Raw genomic sequence first — 26,593 nt, forward strand, 5'->3', positions numbered from 1 at the left:
CAACCAGAAGGGCCAACGTTATCTCTGGAAAAACCATCCTGTCTCTTAAAGGCAATCCTCATTGGGAATTGAGAACTTCAGAACTGCAGTGACAGGGAGCCCATGATCAGTGCTGGCTGTAGAGCCTTGGCAGGTACAGGGGTTTCCAGCAGTGCCTGGTGCCACTACCTATGCTGCGCTTGCCCCAGTAAGCCTGAGCAGAGGCGTAGCAGCCAGTTAAGGTCCACCCTTTGCATGACACACGGGGAGGGGAAGCAGCTCCTGCCCCTGGCTGTTAAAGGAACAGCAAACCCGTCTCCCAAAAACACACCCTGTCATTAATCTTTCACCTTGAAGTGCACCTCCATGTTATTTAATACTTATTCTAAGGTTGCATATATCACAATATCCAAAACTGAGAAAACCCCTAAATTTTCAAAATACTCCCTTTGTAAATAAGTTCTTACTCTCCAAGCAGTTTTCACTTCCTTCCTATGGTTTACTATAACTTTTAAATTTTCGATATTGAGATCTTGAAGCACTGACTTTCTTCATCCTATGCAGAATTATCATAGTCAATGGTAGGTCAAGAAAGTAGTATCATCTTTGCACTGCATGCAGTGTAATCAGTTGAGATCCCAGATGCCTTGCTTTGTTCTGTACCTTTCTTACCTGAGACAAAAGGCCATCTTGTTCCATTGTGGTTACAGTCACATGCAAGTCCTGTGTTATCTGCGGCAATGCAATTTCACGTCTCCCAGCTTCCACAGACACCAATAGTTCAAATGTCTCATATGCAGGTGAGCAACTATTTTATAAACTGACTCAGAGCCCCACCTCTGACTGGTTTCTTAAAGCCAGTTAAACCCTCCCATTTTCTTACAGTAGGAAGATGAATCCTGTGGTCAAATAAGTAGGAAAAAATAACTTTGCCTATATAGTGTGTGGAAGTATGGTATTTGAGTCACTTTGCTCCGTACTGGTCAATGGCAGGTTTATAACTAATGGTAAGAGAAGGATGCCCTTTTATCTGAGCACTGAACTTTCAAACAAGCAAGACCTCAAAGTCTGCAGAAGTACATACTCTATAATAAGATACAGCAAAGTACATAAATTGAATTTAGGTTGTCTGTGACAGTAAGCAGATAGAATAAAACAGCTAATGAAAAAAAAAGAGACACAGTACTATTGCTCTGAGCCTAAATGGGTTATTGCAGAAACCAGTTTAAGACTTTCTGAACCATATGCCCCTATAATCCCAGATCTAGGCATGTAGAACAGATACATTTGTATGGTGGTTTATATCTACTCAACCTAGGTCCAGCAGGGCTGGGTCTATCCTAAAGTCATTGTATTCCTTTCCTCTTCTTTCTTATGGCGTGTTATTATAACTTACATGCTTAGATGTAGAGTCCTCAAGGAATGACTTTCCTCAGCTTAGCTTCACCACCATGAATATTTCTGCATCACTTTCCAGCTCAGACTGACTCCAGCTGCAAACTAACTGCATTTAAGTGCCCACATCTGACCCAATGAAATCTACCAGCCAGAGGCAAAACTCAGCACTGACCGTGTGCTGCCTTCCTCAAAGTCCTCATCACACCTGTGAAACAACTGCCAGAGCAGTACACCTGCCCCTGTGAGCACCCAGCTGACTCCTATGCCACCAAAACTGGCGTGACTCCCAACTCACCAGAAAAAGATTAAAAAAGACAGCCAAACACTGTTGCATCTACAACAGGTCAAAACAGGACAAAATCTTTGGGAGAGGAGCTTCCTTTGTTTCCCTGCTCCCCCAGGACATCGTCTATGAGCAAAAAGTGCTCATTCTCTGAGTATACTTGAGCTTACTGGTTAAATGCTGCCACCAGCCAGTTTCCCTTTGCATATTCCCCTGCAAAATAACATCAACAGTCATCACAGTTAACTTGGTAGAATAAATTTTTGGCATAGGTTATGGTATTTCATAACACCACAAAGGGTTATGTCTACATATATGGCATGTTTCATTTGTGTGCCATTTGTAATGATGTAGCTTGATGAAATGCATTTTTCATTAGATAACATCAGCATCTTTCAGTCATGGTTAAAGATGGTGCTTTATAATGACACTTCCTTGGAGGGCAAAGCTATAAACCAGATTGTCCTCCAGGACTGGGAATCTGAGGCTGTAACTCCCACAGTGCCAGGGGTCAAAAAACTCTCATTTTCATGAATAGTGTTTGCAATCCACATCAGAGACAGCCCCTGCAGGAAGGAGGGACCATGGCTCACTGTATACCCCTGCAAACTGTCTCTGATACATTCCTTTATCCACGATGCTCACAGCAAACATTTGGTGTGCTCTTTGCAGAAATAACAACAGTTTTGTTTTCCAGGAACAAGGAATACACTGTGAACCTGGACCATGTTACTGAAATGTCTGAATATGTGGAGCAAGGCAGAATTTTCATTTTGCAAACAAGCCTTTATTGTCTAGTACTGTATACACAAAGTATTTGCATGCAAATAACATTTCATCTGAACTGGAGGCGGCATGAGTTTATGGCTAAAAACTGTGTTTGTATTTTCACAACAGGATTTTCAAGTAAAAATGGAGGCAATTCCCAGAGTTATAGCCAGAGCACATAGCATCCTATTTCTGATTATGACTAGTGAAACTACCATAGAACAAAAAAGATACCAGCAGAAGTTCAGAGTCATTCAAAACCTAAAGAGCTTTGAATGTTAATATTTATCCTGTGATCTTTAGGCTTGTAACATTAGGCTAAAGTTGCACAAAAACGTAAGGTTTGATTTGACATCATGAATGACAAAAGTGTTGGCAAAAGTCATTGTGAACCAATTTGTAAGATAATTTGTCATTGCTTCTTGCCAAAACAAAAATCCTCAGAGAGTCATTTTGCAACAAGTCAAACATTATTTGGCTGTAAATGAAACCTGTTATTTTCAGGTTGGGTTCCCTGGGTTGACGAGGTAGGCAGTCTATTAAAAAGAACTTATGTTTCAAAACAAAGATGTTTTGTAAAATATCAACATGAAATGTTTCAACTTACCCAACCATTTTACATGGTTTGTTTTAGCCACAGATTATAACATCTAGTTGACAGATTTTTTTTTTTACTGAAGAGTCTCTTTGTTCAAAATTTTTGCAGTTGTTGCTAGGACAACAAAGTGTATTTTTAATTTTACTTGCTCCTGGAATACGAAAGTTATTATGGATTTATAATTTTTACACTTTCAGCACAGTTCGGAACAGTTCAAAAAAGATACTTCCCATAAAAGGAAAGAGGAAGAAAGTTTAAAAATGCAAAACTACAACAAATATTGTTAATGATCTTGTGCTAGATCCCATGGACATGGACGGTTTGTGCAGACTGTTTTAAGATAGTCTTAGTTGCTGCAGATTACTGATTCACTTCCACACAGTTTGTACAGGAAGAATTGAACAAATAAGCAGTTTTGTTGATAGGCATATGTCCGAAACTGTTTGCATTGAGTAAGACAACAAAGTTTTCATTATCTATTGGAAGTAAAATATTTTCAAGCACCTTTTCTTTTTAATTTAAGAAGGGTATTTTAATATGAGAAGTAATTCAACTGGGAAAAAAAATTAAGGGTGTTTTATTTTGAAAACTTTGAAATAAAATGTTGAGATTTTATATACTATCTCAGTACAAAACAAAACTGACATAAATTCACAGGAAATTTTGATGTGCCCAAATTACACCCTTTGCTTAAAAAAAAAAATTGTGTGAAAAGTTTTGTGCCACTTCCTCCTAAGTTGCTCCTTCCCATCATGTATGATTCATTCACAGCCCAAGAGAGCCCAGGATGTGGATGAAATTCATAGGGCTGTCTGTGTTCACACACTTGTCTCTCCTTCCATTTCCAACCTCTGTGGTTGCTCTTCGAGATGCTCACAAAACAGAGTTGACCCAGAGATCCAACACCGGCTTCCAGTTGTGTCTCAGGTTCTCTTTGTTTTCCAGGTTGTACCTTGTGTTCCATGAAGAAGAATTGTGGGAGCAGAAGTTTATACTCCCTTCTTACGGCCTGTAGGTGTGTTGGCTGCATTGCATAACTGCAGCACTCTGGTGGTAAAAAATTATTTTCCTTTATGTCATGTTATAATCAGTTAGGCCTAAAACACTCTATTTTAAAAATCTAACAAGTATTTTTGATAAAGAATGTTCTACAGACAATCTTACTTTAGAGAACAAAACATATGTAAAAATTTCTCAGGCAATATCTTTGCCTATAGATGCCGCTTCTTGGAATAAAAAAAACCCTCAACAAACCACTGCACCACCTGGGGTAGTTTCTTTCTGCAGTGCAGAATGGCCAGTGTTGAAAAAGCTATATTCCTTCTGTGTCCTAGAACATGAAAAACCCCTCTGAGAAGATAAGAGCAGTTGGATGGGTGATCAGCACATCTTCTGCTTTCTCCTTTGCATTGCTATCTGCAAGGCCTGCATAATCATCTGAGAGTTGTTCAGGATGTTGTATTCGCTGAGATTCAGCAGCTTTTGGTAATTGTCATCGGTGTACCTGACCGAGAACATGCAGTAGGGGGAACAGCAGCTGGTCAAATCAAGTTGTCCTCCCTCCATCTCTGAGCAACAGCGCTTGACACCTGGAGAGAAAGAGTTGTTGTTGCTGTAACATAATGTTCATCTCAGTCAGTGTCAGGCTGCCCACAGAAACTCAGAGGGGACTTTTCTCCAGAAGAAAATTCATAGGATTTAAATGCACGAACAACGTAAGTCATGTATACCCACCCCTGGTCAAGAGAACATTGTGGGCCTGAAGTGAGGGCAGAAGGGAGAAGTGAGGGATGGCATTGTAATGGTTATCTACAGCTTACTCCTAAACATCTGTCTCGTTAAAGCCATGGATCCAGCAAGGATGTCAGCCTGAAAGGGCACTTCAAAAGCCACTCCTGGTGCACTTCAGGTCTTATTCTGAACAGCTGGGATTTCTGTGAACCTCAACTGAGGAAGAAGTCGCTAGCAAGAGAATAGAATTTAAATGAGAAAGGATCAACAGAAACATATGGAAACTTAGAGTTTCTGTGATCACAAGTGTGGTTGGATGGATGCCAGCAGGATCCATCTTTGTCTTTCCATTTCCTGTGTTGCCCGAATTCCACAAAAGCAGAATTTTAGACTTAACCTCCCTGCTACCAAGGAACAGAACAAATGCATTCTAGTAATCCATGCTAAAGTGGAGGAATACAAAGCAGGTGGCCTGGAAGAAAAAAGAGTGACAGGCCCCCCATTAACCCAGCCAGCAAAGATAGCCAGCAGAAAAGAAAAAGGCTCTGTCTGAGTCAGGGAAGCAGGCAGTGTTGTCTTTTTTTTTATTGCTTTGCCACTACTTGTAACTTACCAGGTGCTTTGTACTCTTGGAAAGTATCATTCACAAGGGGAAGAAAAATCACAATCGGACATCCTGGCAAATCCGAATCATGGAAGAGGTAGCACTCCTTCAGATTTTTCTTATCTTCGTCAGTCAAAGAAATTTTTGGGAATGGGATTTTCTGCTCTGAGTAGTATTTACACGCCTTATCTAGAGACTGGAGGATCACAGACATGGTCAGCAATGAAATTCAACTTTGTTGTTTAAAGGCCCCAAATTGTCATCTAGCATTAAGGTTTAGTGACTCAGATCCATTGGGTGAGTTCTTTCTTATCAAGGGTTATTCTATACATAATTACAGAAGACAGTAACAACATTTCTAATCACAAGATGTAAACAAAACTTCAGAGTTGGAGAATTCATCCTGGACAATGCTTTTTACAAAAAATTGAAGCAATTTGCAGAAGTTTAGGGTAAAGCATGAGTTTTAGCAAATAAAAGATCCTGTGTTTAATATATTGCATAGAATTAACTAGAAAAGAAAACCACAGCAAGAAGATCTTTTAGGCATCTTATTATGCACCTGGAAGTCAGAAGATAAGAAAGTTAATTTTAAATGCACAATTATGTCTCTGCCTGTGCAGGCATTATGGCACAGTGTTAATTGAGATTGACAGTTTACTGAGAAAGTCTGAAGTTCTAGGCTATACCGTATCTTTTCCCTGAAATGTTTAGTAAAATATCACGTCCTAATATGCACCGTGTTATTTACTCTGCACCATCTAATAGTGGACACTATCAAGCAGAAAAATTTTCTCCTAAAATGTTTAAAACTCTAGCAAACTTTCTTCCTAAATTTTATCTGACAATGAATGAGATTGAAATTAAACTTCATTAATTATATGTCTCATGCAACATATGGCTTATTAGGGGTAGCGCAGCTGTTCTCATTCAGAAAAAGAAATTCCATTTAGGTAGGCCGAGATGGCTAATAATGAGTTTCCAGTTAACCTCAGTTTCTGACATATAAAGGCCCAAACTTCTTTACTGCAAGCCCTTATAGACAGCTAATTAACTTTATCTCCATGAAACTGGGGCTTCTACAGGAAGATGCTTGTCACTGAATTTTACTTGTAGCATCTTCTTTGTCAGCTCAGAAATTATCTGCTTCCGATATACACTTAACCTTTTTTATATTCTAACTTAAGTCAGAAAAAATCGCTTCCTCATCTTTATGAATATTCCTGTGCAGGGTCTGGAAACCTGCTTGAGTCAGCATAAAACAGAAGAGGCTCTTTCCATCATTCTGGAAGAGACCATGCTGATGTCCCCCTGAATAATTTGATGTGTTCATAAACCAGAAAGAAGGATTCCGGGAGTGACAGGAAGAAATAAGAACAACATCAATCCCTATGGGGAAAAACAGGGGAATGCAGACATTAAAAACTGAAGAGCTGAAATAACCAGTAGTTCTAAATGTTACAGGACATTTACAAGCAAAAGGAAACACAACACATGGTAACAAGAACGTCCTCACCGATGTATGTGATCCAGTCGTATAACTTAGATATATGATGACATCTACTTCCCTCTGTGGCCTTAAAAGGGGTGCACTGCTGGTATTGATGAAAAATCCAGCATCTATCATGCCCAGTTGATCAGGATTTTGCACCAGCTGGTTGGGACGTGAGTCTAGCACAGTGTCTAAAAGGAAAATATTTCTTGGAATAAGAATTGATCTGCAGGTATTTTGACTGGAAAAAAAAAGTATAAAGCGGAACTGACCATCCTAGAGGCCTGGTTCGATTTAATTACCATACTACTGGACTGTCAAACAGGTGCAAGTAGGACTGCAAAATGCCTAAACACCTGTTCTAAAAAATCTTCTGTGTTGAGTTTCCAGGCAATATATTCCACTAGCATACTCGTTAGTGCAAGTAAGCTACATCTAATGATTAACCCAAATCTACCTTGCTTAATTTCAATCATTGTTTCATCTCTTATCTATCATTGATTTGGAGAACACAATATTCTCAATCCTTTGTACATTTGGATTTGTGCCTCCCCCTCAGTCCCCTCTTCTTTGGACTACAAAGCCCCATTCCTTTCTCGCTGCCTCTTGTAGGTGACATTTTCTTGGATATTCCAGTTGCATCTGAAGTTAGAGGCACAATCTTGCCAAATTAAGCTTTCTCCCATGTTCACTCTGCTCTCTGCCGCTTTAAATTTGGTTCTGCCAGCCGCAAGCCTACCCTATCAGTCTGGACTGCAGAGGGCTCAGCCAAGCAAATAAACACATATGTTTAAAAACAGTGGCAACACTGAAGTCTTAGTGTCTTATTTCTGTTCAGAAAATAAGCATTCTCTCAGGAGGTTTTTTTCCACTGCCAAGCCTGACAGGCTTCTTTCCTAAATTGTCCACCCTGAAACTACCTGAAAATTATGCCAGTCCCCATCACCTTTCCATTGACAAAAGTGCTCATTCTCCATGTAGTTGTTATGCAGCTGGTAGCCCTTCAGGAAATTGTGGTGCTGGGCGACGGAGAAACGATCGGTCAATGCTCCCCGTAGGGCGCTGGACAAGGGGCCAGGAGGAGTGTACATGCGAGTCCTCAGCTCATGGGGCCTTGTGGGCAACACGGGGTCTTCATCTAGAGGAGGGCAGAAAAGCTGGTGAAGTGCTTGTTAAATAATGTTCATTTCTGGCTGCCCTGGTGTTCAGGGTCTGTTCTGGGATCATTCACTAAATACGCACAACCTATTCCAAAGGAAAGGAGTGGCTGCTGAACAAAGCTCTGCTGATGGTCTTAAGCTTTGGCCTAAAGACAGTTCATCAGAAGCAGTCTTTAGTCCTGGAAAAGAGACACCTTGGGAACTAAGAAATTCAGAGAATGTTCTGTCAGAAGGAAAGTTACATGTCCTCACAGGAAGGTATCAGAAGCAAAGGCAAGCATGGAGAAAATGGGGCTGACACATATGCTACTCCTCAGTTAGATGGGCAACAACAGCAACCAAGGGGTCTATTGCAACAGTGAGAGCTGCTACCTGATATTCACTCCTGGCAGCATGAGCATGTGCTTAATCAGCAGAGTGAGAGCAGGAAAACCTGGGGCATGCATTCATATTCAGAAACTATGTCTAATTTTTAGGGTGGGTACCTGTCGTACTTCAGCAAGAGGTGTGGTTTCCTGAAATCACAACCTGCTTTGCTGGACCAAGAGGCTGACAATGCAGCAGGAGAGACTTGGTGGTTTCTGTGATTGCACAGATGTATTTCTGTATATTTTCAGGATGTCTGTAATTATAGTTACTAACATATTAAATGATTTAGCAATAAAATCATGGTTTCTATATTGCTTCAGAAAATACCCTCTGGGCCTTATTTATCTTTGTGCCAGGATGAATCCAATGCACTAATTACTGTACTGAGTAATAAAATAAAAACCCAGGAAATACTATTTACCAATTGATATTCAGGTTTATTTTCTGCACAGGCAGTAAAAATAACCATATTCTCTGCCACTGGTTCTTGGTTCTGTATGGCTGAGAGTGGGCAATGCCAAAACACTTCTTGAGAAATGTCTGACCCCTCTAAAACTTCTTTTTAAGGAATCAGTAGAGCTTTAGTAAGTCTTGTAATTACAGGAGCCTTTCTCTCATCACCCCCTTCCTATTAGTCTATACAGTAGGAGGAGAAGTTGCTATCTCTTAGGAAGATCCTATGATACTAGGTCCAACATAGTTGAAACGATGATGGCAAAAGTTATCCAGAAGAGTAAATGTCTAAACGTCCATAAATGAAAGGCTTAATAATTTCTCACCAACTTCTTCTATTCTGTCTTGTGTCCATCTCTTCCAGAAGTCCTCTGAATTGTGGGAAAGTCCCCATATTTGTAACAGGTTCACAGAAAATATACTGCTCCACATACCTGCAAAAGGAATTAGTGAACACAAGGACACATTCTAACAAGAAAATGCATTTTTCCTTCTATTTTGACCTCCTGGCTTCATTTTTGAATGGGCTTAATAGAAATACTTCTGAAGTTTCACACTGTTAAATTCCTCTTTCTATGGCATTGTTCCAGGTCATGCTACCATCAGCTTTGAGCCTAACCTACTGCATGGCTCTGCTACATGGTAAAGAGAGAAAAGAATGTGAGACAAGTAAAGGAGAAAAGACACGACTCACTCAAGAGAAAAAATAAGAGTTTATATGACACAAACATCACAAACATACCCTTTCCATTCCTGTCTTTCTTATTCCAGCTTTTTTTTTCTTCACATATTTTGATCACCTTCCACACAACCTGAATTTTTTCAAAGTGGAATGAATTGGGTCTTCAGATGTTTGGTTAGTATGACAAGATCTCACACCACAGCTTGTAAAGGCTCACAGATGCAATGGACTCTAGCTCCACTGTGCACTCTTTTCTCCACCTGGGATTGCCCCTCTCTGCTTCCCCACTGGGGCACTGGTGGCTTTATTGACAAAACACAGTGCCATCATTTCATCTGTCATTTTAAATTTAAATCTGACTACCACAATTGGTCTTAAGTTGGAGTGCATTCAGAGAGGAATCAGAAGAATAACCAAAGAAGTGGGAAATATTCCTTACGAGGAAAGAATTAAGGAGCCTCATCTATTCCATCTCGAAGACACAGACATCTCATCTACCAAGACAGTGACAAGAAACTGAAATAAGACTTCGGGTTTTTTAGTGTATTTTTTTGGACAGACTACTGTTCCCATTTCCTAGCAGGCAATATCATAGCAGTGCTCAGTATGTTAGAACAGAAATATCTACCCTCTGGTTAACAGCATTGCATCCCTCCAAGGTGCTTCTGTGACAGGACAATGCAATACATTACCTTGAAGGTAGCAGATGCGGGATTCAGGGAGCTTTTTTAACAAGCGTCCCATGAAGAACTCACTTCCAAAATTCTCTGTGCGAACGAATGCGCCGTACTTCAGAAGTCCCACCTCGTAGGGGGTGAACTCCACCCACTCTGTAATACAGCCACAATGGGACACTTAGAGGGCTCCCACATGGGTGTAGAGAGAGGGGCAGCTGGGGTATACGTTGATTACTGTGTGTTTACTATGTGTTTACTACGTTGAATTTTCAAAGCCTCACTTAAAAATGACCCTCTCCAGGACAGGGAGCTGAGCTCAGACACAGTGGCAATGGGGAGGCAGAAGCAGTTTACTGTTAGTGATGGTGTTGCCTAAGGCAAAAGGTGCACACTGGAAGCAAGGCGAGTCTCCAGATCTTACGCATTCTGTGGGGTTTCCAGCATGTACAAGGTTTTGCTCTGCCTTTCCATGCACCACATCTAGGTGACAGTACTTCCACTGTTACTGATACAGTCAATTTAACTTCCCTTAAATGGTTTGTTTATGTACAAAGACAGGTACTCAGTTCTTCAGAAATTGTATTTTTATAAGAGACCAATTCTACTCTTTATGTGTTGTACCAAGGAAGAGGGAACTAGTCCTTGACTTTACTGGATATCCTCTCCAAATGAAGTGCAGTTGTCCAATATAACTGCAGTGTGAATGAAAACTGGGACAGAAATGGCATAGACCATAATTTCCTTTTCATTCCAAAGTGGTTCAATTTTTCACCTCAACCATAACAAAATTTGATCTTAAATTTTGTTCTGCTTCTTCTCCGCATCTACTTCCCCTCATGGAAAAAAAAAATAACTAAAACAATTAGAGAAGAAACAGATTTAGTAGGGAGTAGGTTGGAAACCTTCCCAAACTTTATCATAACTATGTGGTCATTATTCATATTGAAACTATAACTGGGAATTAAGAAAAAACAATTCTCAGATAATTCCAATAGTCCTCATTCTAGGTAGATTCAATAATATTTCAAAAATGGCATTTCTGGCAGAATTTCTACAGGGTATGTCTAGACAGTGAAGTGTTGCTCCCAAAAGCCCTTGTATTAAAACTGTAAGGCATGGAAGTGAAGGTTATTTCTGCAAAAAGCAAAAGAACACACCATAATTGTTTTCTCCAAGTGCTAATAATCGGAGAAGATGAAATCACAGGAATTGAGATGCCAGTTTTAGCCTGACATGGTCTGAACCACCATCCTTACCTTTGAAATCACTGGTGCTGTAACTGTCCCGGACGCTGACTGCCACATAGATGGGCAGTGGGTTCTGGCCATCACAGAGTGCTTCTTGCTGCTCTGAAAGTTTGTGAGGGTCTTTCTGGTTTTGAAGGTAAAAAAGAGGAGAGAGAAAACTATTTCTGCATACATGTCTGTACATCCTAGAAAGTATTTCCCCGACAGGTAGGAGGAGAGGTAAGCTGCTCCTTAGGCTGAGGAGTGTAGTGAGCCATCCTTGTTCTCCTGAATCTGAAAGAAGCCCTTGAATATGTTGATACTTAAGTTTCCTTTCTTACTACACAACAGCAATCTCAGTCCAGCCTTGCAAGGGGACTGAAATTTGGCATTATTTGCATCCCACTCGGCTTCTTTTCTGAAAAAGCATGTTCTCATTGAAGAGGTTTATAAAAAACATATGTCATGAACTACTAAAAAATTTAAGAGCAGCTAGTTCTGGAAGATTACGGAGAGGTTAATGGTTACACACCAATGGTCAGCACTGCTCAAAGGGAAAAATGCTTGGCTAGATTGTGAGGGGGATCTCATCTAGCTGAGAGTAAAAGGGAGGCATCTATGTAGCTTATACTTTTGTTTACTGCCAAGTGTTCCTCTCTGGATGTATTTATTTTCTGTTTACTTATATGTAATGCTATATATGTGCTTCTATAAAAATAAATAAACAAACCCAAATGAATGGTTGAATGACTGCAGCATATCTGCCTCCACTCGAGGACACTACTGCCCAATCCTCAACCACTCACCTTTTTTCACTTTCCAACTGCCAAAGCACACATCTTTGAATTGTGATCCAGATAGGAAGAAGAGAGAGTGAACTGTTGTTACTTTAAGGGTAGAAACCACTTCCAGTAACAGAAAAGCAAATTTGTAATTACTTCTAAAAATTAGTATCACTTAAACCATATGAATAGTGCTTCTCAGCAAAAGCAAAATATGTACTTGCCTCCAGTGTACCTGCAGGTCAAGTTACCTGCCAGTGGATGCAGTTCACCAAGAACTCCAGTTGCTTCAGACTTGTATTTTGAACTCTTTCTGCACGAATAATTTGCATCTTAGACAGACTTCCTGAAATTGCCTTCACTTCTAATTAAATATCAGCCAGAGTTCAAATGGCTGCATCCACAACCTAATTTATTAACACATAGAATGCATTTATCCCTAGGCAAACTAATAAAGGAAATCAAAAAATCTGGTATTTGGTTAATGTGGAGAATGATACTATATTGAGGTACATTCTCTGAAATGATGGACTAGTTTCCTCTCTATCCACTAAGGGAAAAACACATGATTGAAATGAATATACATCATACCCCATCATTTAGTAAGTACTCAATCATGAGACCCCAAAGATCTATAAATGATGTCCTGTATCCCTCTTCTTTCCGCTGACAAAGCTGCTTGTTGTAGTACTTCATGCGATCCATAGAGAAACAGCCCATCTTGCATTTAGTTGCTTGTTTCTGGGCTTCACCAATATGCGAGTCCAGGTCCTTCTGTGACCAGTAGGCATCTCTGTATAAGTTGGCCATGGTCCTGGAGAAAGATAATACAGACAGCAAAAGTCAAAAGGAACAGAGGTTTACATTCAGGGATTCACTTCTGCTCATACATACTCTGTTTTTGCTGCTCTGTATAGCAGAATGAACACTCCAGAGTTTCTGTGACTGTTTTTAAAGATGGTCCTGAAGAATAAGGTGGGTTTTTTTATGTTCTTGACCTGTTTTTTAAGTAGAACTGGCAGAAGCTTAAGGGATAAAATTGCCAGGTGTGAACATAAACACATTTCTGAAGCACAAACTAGGCAGAAAATTATAATAAATTTTCTTTTCTTGTATTTTAGAGCCTTAAATTCATTCACACCAGCTGCTCTCTCTTGGCTTTGATTCACTTAAGTGTTAATCTAATGATACCTTATGATATTGCTATTCTTTATAAACACTATCCTCTATTTTACCAGCCTCCTCTGTATGAGACAATCATATATTAGGCAGCTGTAGGCCCTATGAGCAGGCAATAACACTGCCCAGGAGAATCTAGTCCTTTTACAAACTGGCAGGTTGCACTGGTAAGTGTGCACTATCCTGCAGTTTTTTCCACATGACCAGTTAGAAATCAGAACAAGTCTCGGAAGTTAATGGGAACCACAACAGCTGGGACATCAGTGGAGAAAGGAAGAGGCATGACGCTATGGGCATCCACAGCTACATCCACGGTAACTACTTAATTAGAAAACATTTTTAAAAGTGTAGTTGTCATATGCACATTTAACTGCTGCAAATATGGAGTTGATAAGTGCAGTAAAGAACTGTTTATAAAAACAAGAGTTCATCAAATCAAGGTAATATTTAATGGCCTGTTACTGAGAAACAGCTTGTTTCTATGACATTTGAAGAAAATCTGATCTTGTCCACTTTTAGAAGCTACTGTCTGCAGCAGTGCCACCCTCAAACGGCCTGGTCAAGCCTCATGCTTCAGCTGGCTTACCATGTGGTGCCGGACAGCCCACTGATATATGTTACACAGTCCAAGAGATTTAATTTCTTGAGTCCCATGAGGCTGCCATACAATCCTGTCATTGACTTCAATCCTCCACCTGTCGTGATGATAGCCACAACGGGGACCTGTTGGGCAGAGGGAGGATGGGACATTCACACTAACAGCATTCAACATTGCATCCCAAACTGCAGTGAGGCCTGGTCACCACACTCCACCCAGGTCCTGATCACAGAGCCCAGATGCATTTTTAAAGAATGGACGCCAAAACCAAGCAATGACTGCTACTACTACTTCCCTTTGGATAAACATGGGTTTGGAGATTAACCCAAATCTGGGTTCTTGCCCATCTCTAGGGCAAATAGGGGCACAGATGAATAAGAAGAAACCCTTCTGTAGAAGGAACAATGTATTTTCTCTACATCTCCCACTCCTTCACCACTTTTTTTCTTATTTCATACATTGACTACTACTGTATGAAAATCTCCATTCCAATCCCATGAAGAAATACACTCAGTTCACAGTCACTGTTGTTAAGCTGACCTCTTCAATGCTGTTATTCTTCAGTATCATGAAGTTACTTTAAAATAGATTATATTTATTTTAAGGAATTTCAAAACTGCAAGATATAAGAAGACATAAGAAGCGCTCAGAGACGTTTGCCCTAAACTCCTACAAACTGGTGAAATTTGAACAAGGGAAGAAATCTTTGCTGTGTAATATATTCAGTATTTCTGAACCAAGCCAGTAACAGTATAGCATGGCAGGAATGAACACACCTCAAATATGACAAATTCCAAATTGACGATAATTAAGGATGAAATTACTGCAACTAGTGATTCTTGCAATAACAAACCTCAGCAGCACAAGCAAATATACTTAAGACATATGGACAATCTGGTACCTGCATAACAGATGCATATGGCCCATTTTGCTGATCACTCATTTAGAAGCGTACATGAAGGCACTAGGGATTCAAGTTCTATCCTCTCAACACAAACGTACCTCTTGATCTTGCAGTTCCTGTGGTAGGTGAAATACAGTTTTGAGGGCACTTGCTACATATCTCTTTCTTTTCCCCAGGAAAGCCCTCTCTTCTGAACATAAGTCAAACCCAAAGCGCATGTCCAGGTCTTGGTGGCATGAACAATTACTAAGATAAAAACAGACACATATATTAAGTATTAACACACTCACATCAATCTTAGGACTTTGACTAAAAATAAACTACATCACCCTTCTCTTCAAACAGGGTGATGCAACTTGACAGGAGCAAGAGAGAATATTCTCAATTTTTTTTTTAAATTAAGAAACTTATATCAATCAGTAAGCCTAACTAGTGACATTATACTCCATTATTACTAATTGATGAAGAAACAATGTACAATATTTTCGAATAAAAGAAAATATTACAATAAATATTCTAAAACTAAAACAGTGACAAGTTTAGAAAATCTATTCCAGTGGTCAAAAGGGAGTGTATTGATTCCCATTTCACATGTTATTTTCTCATTTTAAATCTAAAATAAATGCCAATTTTCAAATGTTGGCATTTGCAATGTGAAGGAAAATTCTCCTTTTAAATAACTGGAGTGGGAACACTTCCCCCTCTAGTGGTGAGCATCCTGGGGAGGGTGGCTGCGGAACTTGGCTTGCTGAAGGAACCTCGGTGACATCCAGCCCCTGGATGAATGTAGGTGGGTCACTGAGTTTAGTGGGGCAGCACTTCACCCTCGATACTCTGTTGTGCCTGCAATTGCACAAACTGTGTCACAGGTCAGTGCTGGAAGTTCTATTTCACATCAACCTTGACTCAGAAATTGCAAGGCACAACATTTCTCAGAGGAGATTTCATTGGTGTCTCTTCTGAAATTTAGTTAGTCATTCCTCAAGACCCTGCTGCAGTTTATTTTCCTGGGCATTTGTGTTCTTCCTCTCCTGCATCTACAAGCCACCAACGGGCAAGGTATGGGGTTATGGTCAGGTCAGAGCTACTCATGGACTACTTGGCTGGCCAGCTAGCCCTGGCCAGGCACTGTCAAATGGCAGGGGCTTTCTTTTTCTTTCAGTGACAGAATTATCACTTCTACTGAGTCCATAATTCCAATTAAACTAGTAATGAAATATACTTATGAGTTTTCTTCACTGTCAGATTTGGATAAAATCAGCCAAATTATTACAACCTTATTTGTAAATGAAGACACACAAGGGGAATTGAGTTAGGTGACACTGCAAAAGCCTTTCTCCATTGTAAATCAAGATGCAAACAGTTTTTAAAGTTCTCTGAAAGTAAAATAAATCAGCAGCAAGTGTTTTTCCTGTCCTGGAACAACACTGGTTTTCCTATTGTCATTGATCACTTACCTTTCTGAAACAAATGGTAGAAAACACTGTTTGAATTCAAAATTAGCTCATTTTTCCCTTTTATTTCTTAAAGAGGCACACACAGAAAAACATCAGTTTGCCCAGTTCTGTGTGTTACATGATGTATCTTCATATTTACTGATGAGTATTAATGAGCACATCTATAGATGTCAAATCACAATCCATATTGTTTACCTTATCACTATATGGTATTACTGGACATAACAGAATACAAGGTTTATTGCTACTGAATATTGACAGTTAAGCAAAAAATAATTCATAATTTCTTATCAAGTTAAATGTTTACTCATATCTATTCTTGTTTGGGTTTTTCAGCTAGCTTTGTTCTTTTTGTGAATTTCAGAGACTGACATTGACTGAAAATAATATTCTGTGGTCAGAAGGAGAGGGATAATGCTAAAATAAATATGTGGTTATCAATGTTTATTGACTAACACCAAATCTTCCTAAGGCTAATCATGTATAATATATTGTGCATGTATTTTATGTTTTATTATAACCTCATTCTAGTTTTCAGACTGAGAATGCTGGCTTCTGTCATTTCTATGTGGCTAAAATAATAACAAAATTGATGAACCAAGTCTTTAAAAACAGAAAGAGATCTCTTACCAGGTTTGTGCTCTCACATTTAAGTCAAATCTTTTCTCCTGGAAAACAAAAGCATGTACTGTAATTTCTTAATTTTAATAAGACAGAAATTTCTTTTTTACCTTTCTGTCTTGGGGTCAGAGCTTGATTTATACCCCAGCAAGTCTGGCAATCACAAAGTTAAATGTTTGAACTCTCGGCATATATTTCCAAAAGGATTCACTTACCCCTAGTGTAATATCCCTACCTACAAATCCCAAATCCTTCCAGGCTGCAGAAACCATTAACAATCTTGGTATAGGAGGTTACTGAGATTCATGCAGAAGGTCCCATTTCCTGTGTTACTTGTAAGCTTTCTGCAGCATCCCGAATTACCATTTTTTGTATGTTTCTTGTTCTTTATGTTCTAATACACAGCCTATATTTGACATCCTGGCCATAGTCTCACAGTGAAGAGACTGCAAGTCTGCATTTGCTTCCGCCAAGGCTTCATCCTGTCTTAAAATCATTATTGCAATCTTCACATCAACTGACAAAAAAGTGCTTTGTTCCGAGAATGTGTTTTAATGGTCCTATTCAAGAATTATTCTCATTATGTTCTTTAAAATCCATGCTCTATGCCTAATATTTTCAGTATATTTTAATAGATTGTCATTTGAAGTACATGGTTGACTAACGGCAGGTTTAATGACATTTTCCTAGCTTGTGCCCAAGGAGCAACTTTCAGTTTGGACCCTAAGCAAAGGAGGAATCAGTGAATTTTTGGGTAAGTCGAGAGATGTACTGAATGAAGCATCTTATTTTCTGACATCCTTGTTGGTCTCCATATATACTACTGGCACATAATGGACAGTAGTAGAGTAGTAAAGAGTAGCCCCTGTGGAGAAAACACCTGGAGAAACAAAGCTCCTGTTTGTTCAAATTCCAACAAAAAATCGGAATGCTCTTAGCAGCTACCTGGGACAACATTATGGGGAATGTTTTCTACTTGCATGACCTTTTATTCCCAACAGCTAGAAGTGATACTTACCTCTGCAATGGTCGTTTTCCTTCCCATGGGCAGTGAATTCAGCATCACGACTGGGGAACCCGTGTCTGTACTGAACTTACAGGACCACTGGAAAAACAACATGCTTTAGGACAAAACCAGTAATGAGTTTACCCCCTCCTCTGACTCCCACTTTCTTGAGAGACACTCATAATCACTCCATCACTGAGGCCACTCAAACTTACTGGGTGGTAGCGCCTCTTCTTTGGCAACATGACATCCAGTGTGGGCTCCGCGTACTTAATGTAATGGAACTTGGTGGGACATGACGGGTTGACCGCTCCGTTGGGGCCCAGCGTGATATCCTGTGTCCCCTCAAAGGAGCCCTTCACAGTGAGGGAAAGCTCTTTCTCTAAAGTAGCAAAACAGGTTGTGAGAAATGTTAATATGATTTAACCAGAAAATTGTGCTGGCTTGATTAAAAGTGGGGTGCAGGTAGCAGAGCTGTATAATTTGGGCCAAGCTTTGCCCAGTGGGAAGTACTCTGAAGGGAATGCTGGCAGGAGAGAGAAAGGAGCAAAGCAGATGTTATTTTCGTAGAAAGGCGACTGAATGTTCTCACTGTGATATAGAACCAGTATTTCAACTTTAATGCAGATCTAATAGGCCTAATTGACATATATCTAGAGTCACTGGAGTGTATAACAACTTAATGTGTTTACCTGGCATTAACTTCACTGAATACTGTAAGTACTATTTATTCCACTAATACATTATATGAAAGGGGCATCTCCTCATCACTAAGCATGCAATTATTGGTAAATAGATAATAAAACAATAACTTTACTTGATTTTTGCTTCATCTTCTCTGCCACTTCAACTTCCAAGCAGCAAAGTTCACGACACTGTGAAAGACAGAGTGCAGGAATCTGTGAGAAAGATCACATCTCACTCTCATTATAGAGAGCTATGAATCCCTCAGCTTTTGGCCATGTCTAGTCACCTAAAGTTCTTGATTCCCTGACATTTCTGGGCTTTTTCCCATGAGCCACTAAGGAAAAGGAAAAGCTTTGGAGGGAGATATATGCATCCTCCAGTGACAATGACACAGTGAGAGGAATTTACAAAGGAAGAAAATCAGGAGCATTTTCAGGATAGTAGCATAAATCCAAGGGGTTAAACTGGGAAAAAACGTAGAAGAAAGATATGTTGCTGAGAGATCAAGAGTCAGTAGTAGAGGAAGGGTTTTCTGAAGAAGGATTGCTATTAATATTTTAGTTGGTTTCTTTTTTGTTTATGACACTCACTCTTCTTTAACATAATACAATTATGATAGGTTAATATTTAGTGCAGAATTTACCTGCAGAGCTTGGCTCATCTCCAAGTGTAGGAAAGGGCTAGATAGGTTGTCAACAAGTGGCTGCACAGCATTTTTACCATTGTTCTCCATAGACAGCAGTACCTATTTTGAAGTACCGGTACAAGAGGAAAACTCTGTGTGTGTGTGTGGTGTGTAGAAGCATACAATAAATGGGAAATAATGGGATATCACCAACAAACAGGTAAATTAAATACTCCATTCTCAAAGTATCTAAATAGGAAAGAGGGAAGAAAGAGGAAGAACTGGCCAACTGGTTTCTCTAACCCCCACCCTACCTTCCCATTTATGTTAAGGAATCACTTAAAGAAAATATCATAGGAAAGACACATACCACCAGCACTCCGTTGGTAGCAATGGTTTCATGAGGACCAGAACTGGGAAACAAAATGAAAAACATGTATTTTTTTAGATCAAACAAATTCCACTCATCCTTGCCCAGGATGTTGCCCTTTCTTCCCTCTTAGAAGAATGACAGAGAGACCCCAGCAGGTATGTAACAAGCAGGACCCCAACAGGTGTGTAACAAGCTCCTTTCCATGCTTGCTTGGACCGACCACTGCTCTAAGGGGACTCATCTCTGTACCAAAGCTGAGCAATATGTGTCATGGCTATTTTTTGCAGTTCAATCTCATGATCACCAAACATGGAATCTGCAGTAAGGCAGTCAAATTCTTCTCATTATAACACGTAAAATAAATGTATTTCAGCTGTAACATGCTAATATACCAGCATATTCCTGATGGGAAGCCAGTTATATGTATTTGCTGGTATGTAAATTATAGAATCATAGAATATACTGAGTTGGAAGGGACCCACAAGTATCACTGAGTCCAACTCTTGGCACTGCACTGTCCCAAGAATCACACCATGAGCCTGAGTGCATTGTCCAAATGTTTCTTGAACTCTGGCAGGCAGGCTTGGTGCTGTGACCACTTCCCTGGGGAGCTTGTTTCAAAAGGGCACAGGACAGTGGGTACCAATTACATGGGGGGAAAAAAAGTTTTCCAGATCATTCAGGTGAAGTCAGGAGATGGTGTGGAGTGACTTGACTTCTGGCCTTGGCTCTCCGCTAGTATAAGGGAGCCATGCCTTATTTATCTTGTAGTAACACAGAGACAAAAATACTCATTCAAATGGATGGCAGGCTGACCATGCTGGAGGACGGGCCTTACACTAGAGTTTCCAACACACTGTGATTATGCTGGGCAGAAAGAAAACAGAATTACTAGGTTCCAAACAGTGCTGCAAGGGAAAATTGAAGGAATCAGAGATACACTGGAAACCTAACCAGGATGGTTCAACACTAAGAGTCTGTACAACACATAACCTGAAACAGGCAAGGAAAAATTGATAGATATCAATGCTCACACACGCAGAAAGCCTTCTGATTTGTCCACAGGTAGACAAATCAAAGATTCATAGAATGGTTTGGGTTGGAAGGGACCTTAAATATCACATAGTATCAACCACCCTGCCATGGGCAGGGACACCTTCCACTAGACCAGGTTGCTCACAGTTCCATCCAGCCTGGCCTTGAACACTTCTAGGGATAGGACATCCACAGCCTCTCTGGGTAACTGGTAGGTGTGTCTTTGAAAGCAGCTAGGCTACAGAACAAGCTAATCAGTCAGTTGTTGGAGACTGCAGTAATAATGTAGCAGAAGGCTGGCACATTTTTACAGAAATACCACAAAGCATGACTTCTAACACTGTTTCTTTATCATATAATGATTTTTGCATTTTTAAAATAATCTTTATATCACTTACGCAGGCTCCAATTTGAATTCAACCTCTAGCTCCTCCTGGGCCTGAAAGCAAGAACAAGATATTAAATGAAATAGCTACATAATGCTTTGTCCCTTGTCTAAACCCAGGTCCCTGATGGGCAATATTGAAATGATTGGTTGCAATGCATAGCCTGTGATATATATTTCAGACTGGGTGGTCTGAATCAACATTTCAGCTAGATAGTTTAAGGATTCCTTCCTTACCTCCTTCCTTCCTTGAGGCATCATCAAAACAACCTGTACTTCTATTTCTTACTGAGAAGTTGCTTCAGAAAGACAATTTGTAGCTTCCTTTATATTCTGAATTCTATCTTTTTCTGCCAGCTATTCCTGGCACTGTCCTGCCATGACTTACTGTACTTGCTATTATCTTGGAAATTTAAGATATTTTACACCCATCACTTTAACCTAATAAACAGAGACTGGTAATAGTGAGTGATTCAGAGTTAGTGTTGTGTAACCTCCCATAAGGCAGTGTTGAACTGCATGAGCTGGTTGTGAATGACCTAGATTGGTTACCGGAAGCAATTTGTACATGGTAGCAAGAAGTTACACGCGAGATATTTTGCTGATCTCATCCTTAGATCTCAAAGGAAATCAAGATTCTTTTTCCCATTTTATAGATGGTAAACTGAGAAACAAAGCGAATCAGCCATTCAGTGTGGGATACACAGCATGGCAACTTCATCTTTGCTTTTCGGGGTGAAAGTAGATACAAGAAAAGGGGCAGTGGGTACCGATTATGAATTACATGGGGAAAAAAATTACAGATTATTCATCCTGCAACAGTTGGCTATCTGTAATAGCCTTGGTCTTGCTCAGAGGTAGCTCACAGTAGTAGCTCCCCTACCTATCACACCATTTCAGTCTTATGGTCTTTAATAATTTACAAAAATATTTGAAAGAGTGTCTCAGGCTCTCATTTTTTACAACATTTTTTGTGCTTATATTTTGAATGGCAATTCAAGTACTCATTATCGGGATAAGTCATCTATGGCAGGTTCAGAAATATTTTTAAAGTGTTGTAAAACTCTCCACTGGTTTCTTGGTTGCTTTAGTTGTTTAAATGCTCTCACATTTGGGCTGGGCTTAAAGTACAGGACCACCGTTCTTTCAATTGGAAGTTTAGCGGTGTCAAAGAGTGCACAGAGGAGATGATCATCTGGAGTAGCAAAATCCTCATCATACACTGTCAGCTCCAGCACATTCTGGAAAAAGAGAGAGAAGGTTTTTTTATCATTTCTGCAGTCTGGACATCATTGGCTCTAGGTAAGAAATATTGTTGAGGACGTTCTTCAGAAGAAAAGTCAAGAAATTAATTATCATCCCCTATGCAAAAATGTACTGTAAGTAGAATATTCATTCTTGCCTGGTTCATTTTAATTGCTGTAACATACTATATTGACTATACCGCTAAAACAACTTAGTTAACTCACAGATTCTGAATCCATCTTGCACTGACTCATACAAGTCTCTAGTTTCCCTAAAACTTCAATACTGAGCTCAGTTTCTGGCCCTCCTGAGCAGAAGCATCGATCAGACATAAGAATTTGGTTATCTCTGCTGTTATACAGTTTGAAAAGTCCTTTATCATGAGTCAACCCTCAAACAATTCCTGGGAACAGTTTAGAAGATAGATACGCAAAGTCTTCAGGCTGCATCAGGCAGACAACTTTAGATCCTTACTTTGACCTGACTCTGGATTCGGAAGTAGAAGGTTTCATTCCACACTGGATTGTTGGAGTTTCTCACAGTTTTAGTGCGTGACTTTTCACATGTCGCAGTCGGTAGCCACAATGAGACGTAGCAATCAGCCTGGCTTACTGGGTAGGGAAGAGACAAAACAGTTGGGAATGTGGCAAAGTCAGCACTGTTGCGTGACACTGGAAAGGTTATTCTATGGTACCAACAACAAGAAAAACTTATTTAAAGACAGAAATGTCTGTTGTAATGTCACTCTTTTCAAGATTTCCTCCTGTAAGGGAAAAAGCACAGATCATAAAATGACCTAGAACAGAAGGTGATTTCTATTCTTCCTTGTGTGAGTTGTAGACAACAGTGATATTGTATATAAAAGAAAAGGGTGAGAATTTCCTCTTCTAGTCAGCCATTTCAGTTTCTCAGCCAACAAGATTTCCTGTGCTCACATGTGCATGCACACACATGCACACACACACCAACCCTCCAGTGCTGTCTGATAAGAGGGGCCTGGGACCCTCCTCCATCTTTTGAGAGCAACTGCAAAAAGTCTCCATCTCTGCCTTGCCTCCAGTCATTTTCTTGGTGAAGGTTTGTGAAAGCAGCTGCAGAACCACCCCTGCTGTATGAGACGGCAGAGGCTTCCTCCAGAAGGAGCTCATTGAATTAGGCATTGTATGTTAAATAATTGCCACCTGCAGGAAGAGAGGGACTCTCCCAAAATGTACTGATAGAGGGTTAGTAAAGGATTTTACATCCCATTTCTCAAAGGCACCTAAATTAAGGTATATCTCAAACAGGTCTAGCCAAAAATGCCATGTACTCTGTGCTAGGGGAATGTAATGTTTCTTCATACAGGTTATGCAAAGTACTTCAGTGCCTTGAAAACCTTTCTTACACTGTTCTTAACAGTAATTAATATGAAAATAAAAAAGATGATGATGATTAGGATGACGAAAAAAATGATCGGATTCAAGCTGTGGAGAAATCAATATATTCCTACAGAGTCAAAAAAATATTCCTCTGATGGAAAAGTTTGTTTGCAAAATATTCAGTAGGTGCTAGCCTTCTCCCTCTTCTGCCCTTTTTCACATTCCATATCTTATTTTGGATCAAAAAAAAGGGTTCTGACAGCAGTTTCACTTGTCTAGAGTCATATTATCTGCTTTAGTTCTACCTTCCCACCACTTTTATCTCTTGGCCTCCTTCCCTCTACTTTCTTCCTGATTGTATTAGTTGAGCGGACATTTCACCTCCAGTATTCAGGTTTCCTCCTCTTCCCCTCCCCTTGTCTCCCCTCTGTTCCCCTTTCTTCTCTTTCCCTCCCTTCCCCTCCCCTCCCCTCCCCTCCCCTCCCCTCCGAACCAAGTCCCAAAAGGAAGGAAAAGGCTGCCTTCCTGCTGTGTTCAAGCCCACAGGTAGAAACAACAAAAATTGCCCCAATAGCGTCTGTTATCCCTCACACAGATTGCATGGTGTGCTTTGCAGACTGATGACCCGAGAATCGTGATTCCCAGGCATGTCTTTTCACTTCAGACACCCATGCCCACTTTGAACATAGGTCTGGGAGACACAGCCAGGTTTTACCACTGCTGTGGTACAGATAAACAATAAGCAGCATCAAAAGACCCACATTTTAAGAAGAAGGAGGTGAAAGTCCTTGAATGTATTCAGAGGAGGGCAATAAGGCTGGTGAATGGGCTGGAATGAATGTCCTGTGAGGAGCAGCTGAGGACTTGGGGATTGTCTAGATTGGTGAAAAGGAGGCTGAGGGATGGCTGCATTGCTTTCTACAGCTTTCTGCAGAGGGGACACAGAGAAGGAGGTGCTGAGCTCTTCTCCCTGGGGTCCAGGGGCAGGATGTATGGGAATGGTCAAAAGCGGCACCAGGGGAGGTTTAGACTGGACATTAGGAAGCATTTCTTTACTGAGAGGGTGGTCAAACACTGCAGCAGGCTTCCTAGAGGGGTGGTCAATGTTCCAAGCCTGTCAGTGTTGAAGATGTATTTTGACAATGCCTCTAGTAATATGCTTTAATTTGGTCAGCCCTGAATTGGTCAGGCAGTTTGATTAGGTGATTGTTGTAGATCCCTTTCAACTGAAATAGTCTATTCTATTCACAACAGCAAAGAAACAGTGCAGTGCACAGGTGATGCATGTTGCCACAGGTTACCTGCAGGAGACTGCTAACACTGAAAACATTGTCTGCTTATACCAAACATCTCCCCAGTAAGGGTAGGTCTAGGCAGCCTGACAAGTCTGGCTGCCTTACATATTTTGCCTTGCTTAGGCACATCAGAAAGAGGAACAGAGTCTCACTTGCACCTTCTCCCTGCAAAGGAAGTTACTTGCCTTTGTGTCATTTATAGACAGAGTTGACTTAAGAACAACATTTAAGGCTGCCCTCCTTCTGTCTTAAGAAAGCACTTGTAACTGCCTGCTACTTGTGAAATTCCAAAATTAAGTCTACACATTTCCAGGAAGCATGTCTCTCTCGAACTGGGAAGTCTCATTTGGAAGTGTTTAGCTTTTATCCGAAGAAGAGACAGAAGAAAAAGCATTAGGCTTTTTCACATTAAAAAAGAAATTCTTAATCACTTCACTGCCAGGTAATAGCCCTCGTACACCTTGCTCCAGAGAAGAAAAAAAGGTAATTCTAGATCACTACTGCACCTGATCCACCCTCCTTCTTTCAGGGAGATCCTTACTTTGGCATTTCCAAACAAGAGTTTGCATTTTGAATACCATGTTTAATAACCCTTGCTAGACTTATGTTCCATGAATAATTTCTTGTTGAACATATATATTTTAACATCCACACATTCCTGTGGAGGTAAGTTCCATAGTTTCCTTGTATGTTATTTATTTTAAACTTGCTGTTTGATACTTTCATGAGCACTCACATTTATTCTCATATTGTGAAAAATAGGGAAAAATTACTCCTTATTCACCTTCCTTCCCTATTCCTTTTTGAAGAAACAGCTTCCATGACCTCCTCAATGACCTCCCACTTAGTCCCTCTGGATGTAAAAGTTGTTTCAGATCTGTCATTGTATTTGGTCCCTTTCTGCAGTTCCTTTTGTTACTCCATTTCCTCAAGTGTTTTTATTTATTTTTTTTAATCTGTGGAATTCCATGCAGATAATAATGCTTTGAAGAACTTTGGAACTGCAAAAATAGGTATTGGAATGTATTTGGAGAATCCAGAAGTAATGCTACCAATTTTCAAATGCATTAAAAGTAATTTTGTATAACTACCATGACTTTAGATTTATCCTTGGAGATCAATGACTGTTGCCTGCTCAGCTGGCAAAGCACTCTGTTCTACTGGTGTGATTCATCATTGCTGCATCTTAATTGTACTTTGAGATACAGAGCATATCAAGCAATCCTTAATTATATGAGTAGATGCAGCCAAACTAGTCAGCTGTGTATTTAATGCAAAATATTGCCTCAGTTCTGCTTGCTCAATCTCTTTCTACAACCTCATTATTTGTCTTGTTGCCTGACACACAGAAGACAAGGCCTTGAAGAAACCTTTCTGTGTTGTCGCTTCATCACACATGTCCCACTGCCATGGACAAGGAGGGAGGTGCAGAGACTGTGACCCAATGATATGACCTCAGATATGGTTGATATCTCTCTCACTCGAAGCTGTGACATGGGGAAGTCCTCTGATACATCTTTCAGAAAAACATGTGATAATCACAGGGTAAGATGGGAATGGTACTGCGTGGTAAATCCAGACCTTCATCTTTCAGAAAATCTTCCTTGATTTTTCCTGTGCAAG

The 26,593-nt window shown here is 40.1% G+C and overlaps 1 protein-coding gene across 1 annotated transcript in view; it reads right to left on the bottom strand.

Annotated features, from left to right (window-relative positions):
- Nucleotides 1-4,406: 4,406 nt before the first annotated feature.
- Nucleotides 4,407-26,593, bottom strand: part of LOC113963256 (cytosolic phospholipase A2 epsilon-like) — a 32,997-nt gene continuing 10,810 nt past the window's right edge. The window contains exons 4-21 of the mRNA XM_027674221.1: nt 22,792-22,928; nt 22,182-22,313; nt 21,086-21,126; nt 19,650-19,692; nt 18,785-18,842; nt 18,183-18,349; nt 17,980-18,066; nt 16,971-17,008; nt 14,982-15,129; nt 13,968-14,104; nt 12,794-13,016; nt 11,451-11,565; nt 10,210-10,347; nt 9,162-9,269; nt 7,800-7,991; nt 6,878-7,044; nt 5,371-5,557; nt 4,407-4,615 (exon numbers count right to left, since the gene is read on the bottom strand). Coding sequence (XP_027530022.1) covers nt 4,407-4,615; nt 5,371-5,557; nt 6,878-7,044; nt 7,800-7,991; nt 9,162-9,269; nt 10,210-10,347; nt 11,451-11,565; nt 12,794-13,016; nt 13,968-14,104; nt 14,982-15,129; nt 16,971-17,008; nt 17,980-18,066; nt 18,183-18,349; nt 18,785-18,842; nt 19,650-19,692; nt 21,086-21,126; nt 22,182-22,313; nt 22,792-22,928 — 2,327 coding nt within the window. The remainder of the gene's footprint in view (nt 4,616-5,370; nt 5,558-6,877; nt 7,045-7,799; nt 7,992-9,161; nt 9,270-10,209; nt 10,348-11,450; nt 11,566-12,793; nt 13,017-13,967; nt 14,105-14,981; nt 15,130-16,970; nt 17,009-17,979; nt 18,067-18,182; nt 18,350-18,784; nt 18,843-19,649; nt 19,693-21,085; nt 21,127-22,181; nt 22,314-22,791; nt 22,929-26,593) is intronic.

The sequence above is a fragment of the Neopelma chrysocephalum genome, unplaced genomic scaffold, assembly GCF_003984885.1.
Source record: "Neopelma chrysocephalum unplaced genomic scaffold, ASM398488v2 Primary Assembly neopelma1_24, whole genome shotgun sequence".
Classification (NCBI taxonomy): Eukaryota; Metazoa; Chordata; class Aves; order Passeriformes; family Pipridae; genus Neopelma; species Neopelma chrysocephalum.